Source organism: Globicephala melas, chromosome 13, assembly GCF_963455315.2.
Source record: "Globicephala melas chromosome 13, mGloMel1.2, whole genome shotgun sequence".
In the NCBI taxonomy this organism is placed as follows: domain Eukaryota; kingdom Metazoa; phylum Chordata; class Mammalia; order Artiodactyla; family Delphinidae; genus Globicephala; species Globicephala melas.
In genome coordinates, this window is record NC_083326.1 from 88290535 (window position 1) to 88302723 (window position 12189).

The 12189-nt window shown below is 49.5% G+C and overlaps 1 protein-coding gene across 2 annotated transcripts in view; it reads left to right on the forward strand.

Annotated features, from left to right (window-relative positions):
- ADGRD1 (adhesion G protein-coupled receptor D1) overlaps positions 1 to 12189 on the forward strand; it is a 161306-nt gene that overhangs the window by 101120 nt on the left and 47997 nt on the right. For both annotated transcript variants that reach the window (XR_009566367.1, XM_030859944.2), the window contains exons 15-16: positions 7997 to 8070; positions 11880 to 12003. Coding sequence is in view for 1 of the 2 variants with exons in the window: in XM_030859944.2 (XP_030715804.2) it covers positions 7997 to 8070; positions 11880 to 12003 (198 nt within the window). In the remaining variant the exon portion in view is untranslated. The remainder of the gene's footprint in view (positions 1 to 7996; positions 8071 to 11879; positions 12004 to 12189) is intronic.

The following is a 12189-nucleotide window of genomic DNA, read 5'->3' on the forward strand; positions in this document are numbered from 1 at the left end:
ATATATACACTACCAAACATAAAATAGATAGCTAGTGGGAAGCAGCCGCATAGCACAGGGAGATCAGCTCGGTGCTCTGTGACCACCTAGAGGGGTGGGATAGGGAGGGTGGGAGGGAGAGAGATGCAAGAGGGAAGAGATGTGGGGATATATGTATATGTATAACTGATTCACTTTGTTATAAAGCAGAAACTAACACGCCATTGTAAAGCAATTATACTCCAGTAAAGATGTTAAAAAAAAAAACTGACCGCTTTGCTGTGCGTGGGGACGGACTCTGATGGGGGCCGGAAGGCTGTGGATGGACCCTGTGTGGAGCGATCGTTTCCCTTGCTTCTGGCCCAGACCACACAAGAGATACTTGTGCTTTAAGTGGGAACAACACACACACCTCAGGATCCCAAAGGGATGTTAATACAGCAACCAGGGCCCCAGGCGGCAGAAGGAGGTCCTGGGAGGAAGTGAGGGGGCCTACACCCGGGTCTGCCGTGCACCTCGATGTGCTGGGTTTGCCTGGGACTCACGTGTGGTGACAAATAGTTGAGATCCGAGGCGCCAGGGAGGAGGAGAGGATAATTATGAGTTATGGTTGTATTGTCCCTGACGAGGAGACCTGTGGTCCCCTTAACTGGCTTACCACCTAATTCCACGTTCCTGTGCAGAATTCAGCTAATCAAAATGAAACTTAGATATTAAAATCCCTGGCTTAATGGTTGGGGACATTTTATCTCCTGCCCAAGTTGTGTTTCCTCCAGCTAGAAAGCTTGGTTTGATGATCGTTCATCTGATGCTGGTTTAACTCTCTAAAAAATTTTTATTTTGGAATAATGATAGATTCACAAGAACATCACTGAAATCAAGATACAGAACCACCTTACCACCCAAAACATCTTTGGTTGCACTTCCATCCGTAACTCCTGGCAACCCACGATGTTTCCCATCCTTATGATTGTCATGTTGAAAAGGGTATATAATAGGATCATACAGACCTTGCCTTTTGAAATTGGCTTTTTTCATTCAACCTAATGCCTGTGAGATCCGTACAAGCTGTCACGTGTGTCGCTAGTTCAAACCGTTTTTGCTGGGTAGTCATCCAGGGTCTGGATAAATTGCGGTGTGTTTAGCCAGTCACCCACTGAGGGGTGTTTTGGTTGTTTCCAATTTTTGACAATTACGAGTAAAGCTGTTATGAAGAATTGTGTACAGGTTTTTGTGTGGAAATAGTTTCTCTTTCTCTGGGGTAAATGCCCAGGAGTGCAATTGCAGGGTCATGGGATAAGTATTTTCAATATTTCTTAAAACTTCCAAACGCTTTTGCAGAGGGGCTGTACCATTTCATGTTCCCACCAGCGATGTACGAGCGATTTAGTTTCTCTGCATCTTTGCCCGTGTTTGGTTCAGTCGTCTTTTATTTTAGTTGTTCTCGTTGTGGTCTGAATTTGAATTTCCCTGAGGGTTAGTGATGTTGAAGATCTTGTCTTCTGCTTCTTTGCCGTCTGTGTATCCTCTTCAGGGAAATGTCTCTTCACGTCCTTTCCCCTTTTTCTAACGGGATTCTTTGTTTTATTTTTACAGTTGAGTTTTGAGAATCCTTTGTATGTTCTGGATATGACTCCTCTGTCAGATACGTGGTTTGTAAATGTTTTCTCCTAATCTGTGGCTCATCTTTTTATCCTCTTAATAGGGTCTTTCACAGAGTGTGAGGTTTTTAGTTTTTATGAAGCCCAATTTATTTATTTTTCAATTTTATGGAATGTATTTCCTACACTGGCGTCATAGCTGAGTACTCTTCAATGGACTGTAGGTCCTGAAGATTTTTTTTCTATGTTATCATCTAAAAGTTCTACAGTCTTATGTTTAACATTCACTGTAGGATCTATTTTCAGTGAAGTTTTTGTAAGGTGTGAGATTTAGGTTGGCTTATTGATTGATGGTCCTATGGATGTCCAGTGGCTCTGGCATTATTTGGTGAAAGAACCATCCTTCCTTCATTAAATTATTTTTGATTCTTTGTCAAACGTCAGTTGACTGGACTTGTGTGGGCTGTCTCTGGGTCTCTACTCTGTTCCACTGATCTATTTGCTGGCGGTCAGGATGTGTCTTTGTAACTCATTTTCTTTCTGAAAATTCACCCCGTATTAGGACAATGTTGTTATCTTAGACTTGCGGGCATGTACAGAACATATTTTATGAGTCACTATAACAAAAGTAATGACACTTATATATTTATCGAGCATGTTTTCTCATGGGAGGAGATGATTCCAGGAAAATGAGGATCTTATGTTTTCCCTAGAAAAGACATTTTTGCTAGTTTAATGAATTTGTCCTAATTCAGACAAATCCCAAGGTGTCCTCCACCCTCCCCTCTTGGATTAGGAAGGAGAGGGCATTGAGGGTCTCCTTTGGGAGTTAAACCCTCCAGGGTCAAGGTGCCCCTCTTAGGTACAGCCGGCCTGGCACTGGGGTCTGTGGGCCGCTGTTCCCTGGAGGACTTTCTGTGGTTATCTTGAGCGGGGAATCGGGGGGCAAGGGCTGAAGTGGGATTAAACGTTAGGAATCTGAGGCCAGGACGGGTGCCCTGGTCCTGTTTAAACAAAACTGGAAGCAAACCTGTGTGGCGACCCCAGACTCACGAGAGAGCTGTAAATAGATAAGATGTCTGGCATCAAACAGTCCCACCTGTGGGGCTCAACACGAGATTTTCCGGGTTTTTTTTTTTTTTGCGGTACGCAGGCCTCTCACTGTTGTGGCCTCTCCCGTTGCGGAGCACAGGCTCCGGACGCGCAGGCTCAGCGGCCATGGCTCACGGGCCCAGCCGCTCCGCGGCGTGTGGGATCTTCCCGGACCGGGGCACGAACCCGTGTCCCCTGCATCGGCAGGCGGACTCCCAACCACTGCGCCACCAGGGAAGCCCAAGATTTTCCTTTTTTAAAAAACAAGAATCTGTGCAGCCCATTCCTGTGAAATGGGGAAGGAGCTTATGGAAAGAGCCCCGACCTGCGGGCTGACAGGCGCTCACGGCCGCCCTCGTCCTCACGCATTCCTGCCTCTTTCTGCTTCTGTTTTCTGCTCCCCGCTCCGCCTTCCCTGGGACCCACCTCTCTGCTCTGAGACGCCGCCACGGGGACGATTTGAAAACACTTTCTGTTCAGTTCTGCGGCCGGCTGTTCTAATTCCAGATCCCCATGTAAGTTCACAGGTGTTTTTTCTTTGCTTTTTGCTGGAAGCATCGGAGCAATTTCCTCTCTGCGTGTTTCCCTCACCCGCCGGGCAGGTTTACACACCGAATATAAACCGTGAGCGTAAAAGTCAGGAGTCTGCAGGCCCCGTTCCTCTCAAACTGGAGCCGTGAGGTTTAACAGAGGAGAGAGGGCCTGGGGAACCACGGGCCATCACAGTTAGAATTGAATTCCCTTCTGGCACCGGACCCACCCCTGCGCCCAGCACCCCGCAGGGACAGGGAAGGCGGGGAAACCCGAGTTCCCCGCACGTGTGGACCCCGCGTTCCCCGGCTCTGGACGGGTCCTCGGTGGGCGTCTCTGACCCGGACCCGGTGGCCGTGCCGCTGTATCCCGTGCAGATGGTGCTGGGGTGGTGAGGGCATGGAGCCGCAAAGCCCCCGGGAGCCCCTGCTCTGTGAGGTCAAAGGTCTCAGCGTCTCACCCTGTCTGACCTTTCACCCTCAGCACTTGGGCCAGCTCAGCCCAGCAGGCTGCCCGGGTCTCCCTTTCCAGAGGTGAATCTCAGCTGTCTCCTCCATGGGGCCCTGCCCTGCCCCCGTCCTGCCAGAGGCTAAGATGCTGGAGTCTGTCTTAGCATCTTCAGGAGGGACTGCCTGTGATTCTGTGGGAGAAAGAAGCACCCCAAGATGCCAGAGGAGGCTGAGGCTGGATGAACGGTGTCCCCCGTCACCCCCACTGGGCATTACCTCTGCGGTTCTTACTTCCCCTAAAGGTGGGACATTTCAATCGTGCAGAGTCCTGGCCCCAGGCTTGTGAGGTGAGCCTGGCTGGAGAGGAGGGTGCCGACAGCCGTGCGCAGCTGCCCACAGCTATGGGGGGGCACTTGGACCCTTCCATTGCTTTACTAAGCATCAGAATTAAGGGCTGTGGACACATCTGTGTTTTGCTTGGGACAGAGATAGGCAAGTACCTTTCCGGCCAATGTATAAGTTAAACTATATACAGTCAGCCCTCCGTATCTGAGGGTTCCATATCCACAGATTCAACTAACCTCGGATGGAAAATATTCAGAAAAAAATTCCAGAAATTTCCAAAAAGCAAAATATCAACTTACCATGCACTGACAACTGTTTACGTAGCATTTACATTGTGTTAGGTGTTATACGTAATCTAGAGATGATTTAGAGTACACAGGAGGATGTGTGTAGGTTATATGCAAAAACGACACCACTTTTTATACAGCACTTGAGCACCTGTGGGCTTTGGTATCCTCGGGGCTCCTGGAACGAATCCCCCATGGCTACCGAGGGACGATTATACTGGCCTAAAAAGCAAGCACGTTTCTGAACAAGGAACATTCACAGGCTGTTGTCGGGTAGATTTTCCCCTCTCCTGATGTGCGTCTCTCAGAAGCAGACCCCTTGCTGTACTGGCAGCAGACAGTGAATCCTCGATTAGTCCCATTTGCTTCTCCCCAGATGGGAAGACCTTATGGCTGTTGGCAGAAGTCTCAGATCCCGTAGGAGAGATTCCGCAGGGCCCGTGTAGCCGTTCCCCATGGGATGTGCTTAGGTGGACACGTCTGGTGAAGAGTCAGGGCTTCCCTGTGGACCACAGGACTCCACAGGGTCCTCGGCCTCAGGACCCAGGAGGGGTTCAAGGGGGATGCTACTCGCTCACCCTACCCTGATGGGGCACCCCACCTCCTGGGCCCCGGGGTGACTGGCTGGGATGTCGCCCAGGCACTCGGGAGGCTGATGGGCGGACGGCGCCTCCCACACCTCTGGGAAAGTGGGCCGTGACCTGGAAGCCTCGCCTCCTTTCTCTGGCAGCACCGTGGCCGGTGTGTTCACACCGTCCAGTGGTGTTCCTGGGAACCGTCTAGGTCTCCCTCCCTGGAGACGTGCTGAGAGCCTTTGTTCCACTTCAGCTGCAAACTTCAAACACAGAAGGAGGGGATCTGCTTTTTCCATCACAGGCGCGGAGCCGGGAGGAACCCAGACAGAGGCAGGGGTTTCCCATCTTGGGTGTGATCCTGGGCCCAGACCCCGGTCTGCCCTCCACCCTGCCGACCACACAGGCACTTGGCTCGTGGGTCGTGCCTGATTTTTAAGCTCCCCTTGAAGAGTGATTTAGATCCAGAGTCAGAGGGTCAGGACTTCGGCCTCTGTGCCGCTCCCACGTGGAAGTGCTTCCCTGCGCTCAGAGCAGGGCTGGCGATGAGAGGAGGGGTGACCCTTCTTCCTGGGGGAGCTTCCGGGCCTCTGATGACGCGGGCGCCTGGCTGCTGCCCCCTTCTAGTGCCGCTGCCGTCACATTTCATTACTTTGCACAAGCGTCACACGTAGTTTAAACAAATGGGACCTAGTTAAACTGAAAAGCTTTTGCACAGCAAAGGAAGCCGTGACAAAACGAAAAGACAGCCTACTGAATGGGAAAAGATATCTGCAAATGATACAACCGATAAGGGGTTAATATCCAACATATATTACAGAAGCAGCTCATATAACTCAACGTCAAACAAACAACCCGATTTAAAAATGGGCAGAAAAACTGAATAGACATTTTTCCAAAGAGCAGATGCAGATGGCAGCAGGCACGTGAAAAGATGCTCAACATCACGAATCATCAGGAAAATGCAGATCAGAACCACAGTGAGATGTCACCTCACACCCGTCAGAATCCTATCGTCAAAAAGAACACAGATAACAAATGAGCGTGTGGAGAAAAGGGAACCCTCCTACACTGTTGGCGGGAATGGAAACTGATACAGCCACTGTGGAGAACAGTATGGAGATTCCTTAAGAAACTAAAAATAGAACTACCATACGACCCAGCAATTCCACTCCTGGGTCTATAGCTGAAAAAAAACCAAAAATAAAAACACTAATTTGAAAAGATACATACACCCCAATGTTCATAGCAGCACTATTTACGATCGTCAAGGTATGGAAGTAACCTAAGCGTCCATCAAAAGATGAATGGATAAGGAAGATGTGTTCCATATATACAATGGAATACTACTCAGCCATAAAAAAGAATGAAATTTTGCCATTTGCAATAACATGGATGGACTTGGAGGGCATTGTGCTAAGTGAAATAAGTCAGACAGAGAAAGACACATACTGTCTGATGTCACTTATATACGGAATCTAAAAAATACAACAAACTAGTGAATACAACAAAGAAGAAACAGAGTCACAGATACAGAGAACAAACTAGCGGTTACCAGTGGGGAGAGGGAAGTGGGCGGGGAGGGGCAATATAGGGGTAGAGGGAGAAAAAAAGGGGAAAAAACGGCACATAGCAGTCCTGGAGGGTCTGGTCCTGCCCGGGGCCCAGGAAGCCTCGCTGAGACTGGGCAGGGGTCACCAGCAGCTTCTTACGTGTATTTTCGATTTTGTGGGGTTTGCACATCGCACACTGCAGTTCCTCTGCTAATGACCTTCTGTGGCTCTGAATGGCTGCAGCCTCAGGGCTGTCTGGGACTGAGCAGGGTCACAGCAGGCTGAGACACGAGGAGGGGGCAGAATAGGCAGCCTCTGTCCGGCTTCTAGTGGTTCTCAGGTTCAGGTGCGTCACCTGAAGGACTTGTGAAAATCCAGAGGCCGTCCTCACCCCCAGAGTTTCTGATTCTGTGCTGGGGCCCAGGGGTGGCCTGGGGTGATGCTGAGGCTGCTGTGAGGACCACTCTTTGAAAACCGTCCTCAGCATTGAACGTGGGATGGGGTGCCAGCCGGGGTGGCCCAGGTGGCATGTGGATGAGGTCAGGCGTCTCGGCCGCAGCCTAAAAACAGGGTGAGGAAAAGGGAGGCTGAACCTTCTTAGGGTTTCTCCCGTGGACTTTCTTGAGCCTTTGGTTGTGTTGCTCCCTGAGCTTCCTTATAGGGTTTGAGGCTCAGGTAAGCTCAGCTCCCTGAGTACCAGGCCCCTGTCTCCTGAACCAGTGGGTGCTCAGCGAGAGGATGCCCCTATCGGTTTCTGACCCACACGTTCTCCTGCAGCCCAGCCCGGTGGTTGCGTGTCCGGGGACATCAGATAAGAGGTTCTTGAACTATTGATTGGGAGTCGATTAGATACCATTGAGCCCAGTCTCCTGTGGTGCCGCTGGCTTCCCAAGCTCCCTGGCAAGATTCCTGGACGAGTCTCTGCATCTCGTTGAGGGCAGAGCAGCTGCTGCCAGGTGCCCTGAGCTGGCATCCCGGAAAAGCCCAGGGACGAGCGAGAATCCTAGGAACAGGGTCATTGATGGAACTGTTCACTTATTCGTTCTTTTGTCCATTGGTTCAATAAATACTTAGTAAGCGCCTGCTGCGTGCCAGACACTAGGGTAGGCACCAGGGATACAGCAGTAAACGAGATAGCTCACTGTGTGCGTGCTCTAGAGAGGAAGACAGCCCACAAATAAATAAGTAAATACATAACGTGCTGCATGGAGATCTGTGCTATGAAAAAACGCGGTAAGAGGAATGGGCAGGTTGGTATTGTTTTGAGTGAGCCGGCAGGGTCTCCTGAGGAGAAGGCCGGGAGGGTGGGAGCCACGGCGTTGTCTTGGGGGAGAGCTTTCTAGAGGGAGGACACAGCAAGTGCAAAGGCCCTGAGGCGGCAGCCCTGGCAAAGGAGAGCCGGGAGAGAGATGGGGCCGGGTGACCCGCCCTTTCCGACCACAAGGGTTGCGACGGGAGGTCAAGGGCTTTGTGTGTTGCCAGCCCTGTGGGGTCCTGTGGGCTGTGAGGGTGCGGCTCTCACCTCAGTGTTGGCAGCTCGGCTTCTCCGGCTGGATCATGAGGCGTGTCCATCCTCTGTCATTTCAGACTCAAAGGCAGTACATCGAGGCTACCAATGAGAGCAACCGGATCTTCCTGTATTGCGCCTTCCTGGACTTCAGGTACTATCTGCGCGGGAGGGTCCCGGGGCGAGAAGGGAGCAGAGGAGGGGTGGGAGGGGGCCCAGGGTGTCCATGCTCGGTCACACGCCTGTCCAGGTTATGATCTACTTTTATTTTGTTGCTTCTTATACTCTCTTTTTCTTACTCCAGTTGGATTTTTGTGTGTATTTTTTTTTTAACATCTTTACTGGAGTATAATTGCTTTGCAATGGTGTGTTAGTTTCTGCTGTGTAACAAAGTGAACCAGCTATATGTATACATATATCCCCATATCTCCTCCCCATTGCGTCTCCCGCCCACCCTCCCTATCCCACCCCCCTAGTGTGTATTTGTGTGTATTTTTGGTACCATTTTATCTCTCCTATTGACCTCTGGTGTATACTCCCTTTTAATTTTTTGTAGTGGTTGCCCTGGGGCTTAGAGTATATATCTTTAATTCATCCGTGTCTACCTTCCAATAATATTTTATACCACCACACATGTATTCTGAGACATTACAACAATCTTTTCACAATTCTTCTTGCCCATCCTTTGCACTATTCTTGTTGTACATTTTACCTCTACAGATGCCAGAAACGCACAATACATTGCTAGGATTTGTGCTTTAGAAAGTTAGTTATCCTCTAAAGCAATTCAGATCAAGAAAATAATAACTGCATATTTCCCTTCGTTTTTTCCATCTCCAGCTATTTCGTTTCCGTCTGGTATATTCCTGTAACTTTTCTTGTAGTGTGAGTCTGCTGGCAGGAAGTTCAGCGGACTTTTATTTTTGAAAGATATTCTCACTGAGCTTAGAATTCTGGGTCGCTTTTTTTCCCTAGACTTACACTCTAACAAATGATAGAAGCAATATATCAAAACATTATTCTCTTAAAAAAGAAAGCATTATAAGAAGAGCATATGTCCCGTTGGACCTTTAGATCTTACCCTGATCTCTCCTCTTGCCTGTAGTAGCCACAGTGGGGAGGTTTTTGTGTGTATTTTTGATCATTTATGCATGTTTTATATTTATGTTCTTGGGAAATATATGCTGTTGTTTAGGCCCATGTTTCTTGCATCACCCCCGTCCTTATTTCGCGCTCCGCCCGCATCTCCTCTCACCGATGTGTAGTACTTTTTCATCTTTATACACACACGCTCCATTTATGCGCGTGAGAGCACAGTTTCCTGCTCAGACGCCGACTTCCGCGGCCACAGGGCGGGGCGCGCTTTCCTGTTCTTTGCTGTCTCTTGGCCGGCTGTCATGGCAGATTTACTTACTCACAAGTCGGGGAACCAGGCTTCTTGTTTCCACGGGTTCCCTGGGATGTGGATCTCTACACGCACACAGAGGTGATGCCCCGCGGGGCTCAGCTCCCCTGGTTAGTGAAGACATCGTCACGGCTTCGTGGCTCCATTTGGGAAAACGTGACTTGCACGGCTTTTACTTCGCAGTCACCCTTGGCGCCAGCAGAGGGGTCGCTCCATCCTAGGACCACGCTCCCTGAATGCGTGCCCGCTACTTCTCAGGTCACCCTCTAATTCAAGTGTGGCCTTCATACCTTCCATGGACAAAGGTCACATGCAGCCCAGCAGCCGGTGTCGCTGGTTCTCGAGGGCCGGGGACAGGTTAGCCCTAACAGGTGGCAGGGTGGGGCAGGACGTGCCCATCTTTAAGGCCCTTTGATCCTGATGTTACTGGGGGGTTGCTCCTGAAAACTGGTAGGTTCGAGTGGTGCTGGCTGTGCTCTCTGGTCTCTGCTAAATGCTCCCCACCTCACTCATCACAAACGCTGCCTCTGAAGCCGCTGTCCCCGAGCCTCGGCCCTCAGGTTCAGCGCCACCCCTCAGCCTTCTCCAGACGACCCTTCCCACCTCTCCCTCGGGTTCCACGCTGCCCAAGCTCACCGAGCGCTACAATCGCACAGCATCCTCACAGGGACACCCTCTGCCTCAGGGATGAAAATAAAGATGCCGCTAGCGTGTGCTTTGTTCACAGAACACTGCAGGAGCGCGGCAGGACTGTGTTTATCCATCATCCCTCTGGGACGGCCACCTTTCTCATCCACGGCTGACATTGCCGTGAAAACGGAATGTACAGCAAAGAGAAACTAGAGCCTTTAAATTTCTCCAGCTTTATGAAAGCTTTCCCCAGGGGCCCCTGCCTTTGGCCGAAGCAAAGATTTGTCTTTGCTGATCACTCAAAGTTGCAATTTCTGGGAAGAACCATTTAAGCGTCCTTTCTGTGAATTTGAAACTATAGAGAGATACAGGGAAGAAAATTGTAGTCGCTCATATTCTCACCACAAGAGTGAACCACGGTTAACGTTTGTGCATTTTTGCTTCATGTCATTTTTGTCTAGGTTTATACTTTAAGAAATAAAGCAAGTAATACGTCAAAACATTATCCTTTAAAAAATTATAAAAAAGTAAATATGTAAAAGACTTTTACATCTTATCCTGGTCTCTTGCCCTCTCTGTGGGGAGTTTTCTCAATAATTTATCTATAATTTATGGTTATGTTCATAGAAAACATACGATCTTCTTGCGTGTCACGCCCTTGCATCATTACTATTGCATTCAACGTTGTATATGAAGTTTCTGTGTTTTATCCGTATGGATACATGCTGCTTCTGACTGATGTATACACCCCACCAAATTTTATCCAGGTCCCCGAGGTGGACATTAGGGAACTTTAAAATGTTCTCTAGTGTCACGCATCATTCAGTAAATACCCCAGACGCATCCCTGTGCACAGAGCTCGGAATTCTCTAGAAGTGGGATTGCTGGGTTGCAGGACCCGCGCACTTCACGCTTTCTAGATTTTATTGAAGTACCGTTGATTTACAATGTTGTGTTAATTTCTTCTGTACAGCAAAGTGATTCAGTTATAGATATATATATTCTTTTCCATTATGTTTTGTCACAAGATACTGAATATAGTTCCCTGTGCTATACAGTAGGGCATTGTTGTTTATCCATTCTATATATAATAGCTTGCATCCACTAATCCCAAACTCCCAATCCCCCAACTCCCCTCCCCCTTGGCAACCACAAGTCTGTCCTCTAGGTCTGTGAGTCTGTTTCTGTTTCATAGATATGTTCATTTGTGTTGTATTTTAGATTCCACATATAAGTGATATATGGTATTGGTCTCTGTCTTTCTGACTTAACTTCGCTTAGTATGATAATCTCTAGTTGCATCCATGTTGCTGCAAATGGCATTATTTCATTCTTTTTTGTGGCTGAGTAATATTCCATTGTATATACGTGCCACATCTTCCTTATCCATTCCTCTGTCGCTGGACACTTAGGTTACTTCCATGTCTTGGCTACTGTGAACAGTGCTGCTGTGAACTTGGGATGCATGGATCTTTCTGAATTATAGTTTTGTCTGGGTATATGCCAGCAAAGGAAACCATCAACAAAATGAAAAGACAACCTACGGAATGGGAGAGAACATTTGCAAATGATGCAACTGATGAGGGCTTAATTTCCAAAACATACAAAGGGCCCATACAACTCGTAACAACAACAACAACAATCAAAAAATGGTCAGAAAAGCTACATAGACATTTCTCCAAAGAAGACATACAGATGGCCAGTAGACACTCCATGTTTATTGGCTGCTGGACCAGGTGTTTTGCAAAGCGATGGGGCCAGAGTGGTTATGCCGCTTTCCCCTCCCGGGAGGAAAGAGGGGCTGTTTCGTGGGCCCTGATCAACGCCAGAAACACGCTAGCCTCCTCAGCCTGGTGGTGAGGACGCTGTCAGCCCACGGGCCAAGGGTGGGCTTTGCTTCCCACTGACGGTTCCTCCTGTGTCCTCAGCTCCGGAGAAGGCATCTGGTCGAACCAGGGCTGCGCTCTCGCCGAGGGGAACCTCAGCTACTCTGTCTGCCGCTGCACACACCTCACCAACTTCGCCATCCTGATGCAGGTGGTCCCGCTGGAGGTAAGCGCCAGGCGGGGAGGGGCTCTTGGACTGCGAAGAGGTGCCCCCTCTCCGTCAGCCTGCAGTGGGGGCCAGGTGGCAGGTCTTCGTCGTCAGCGCCGGGGGCTTCAGCCGCAGCAGGGCAGACGGGAGCCTGCACAGGTAGGGAGGCCCGGTGGTTGGGGACCCCCACGAGGCTCTGCTTCT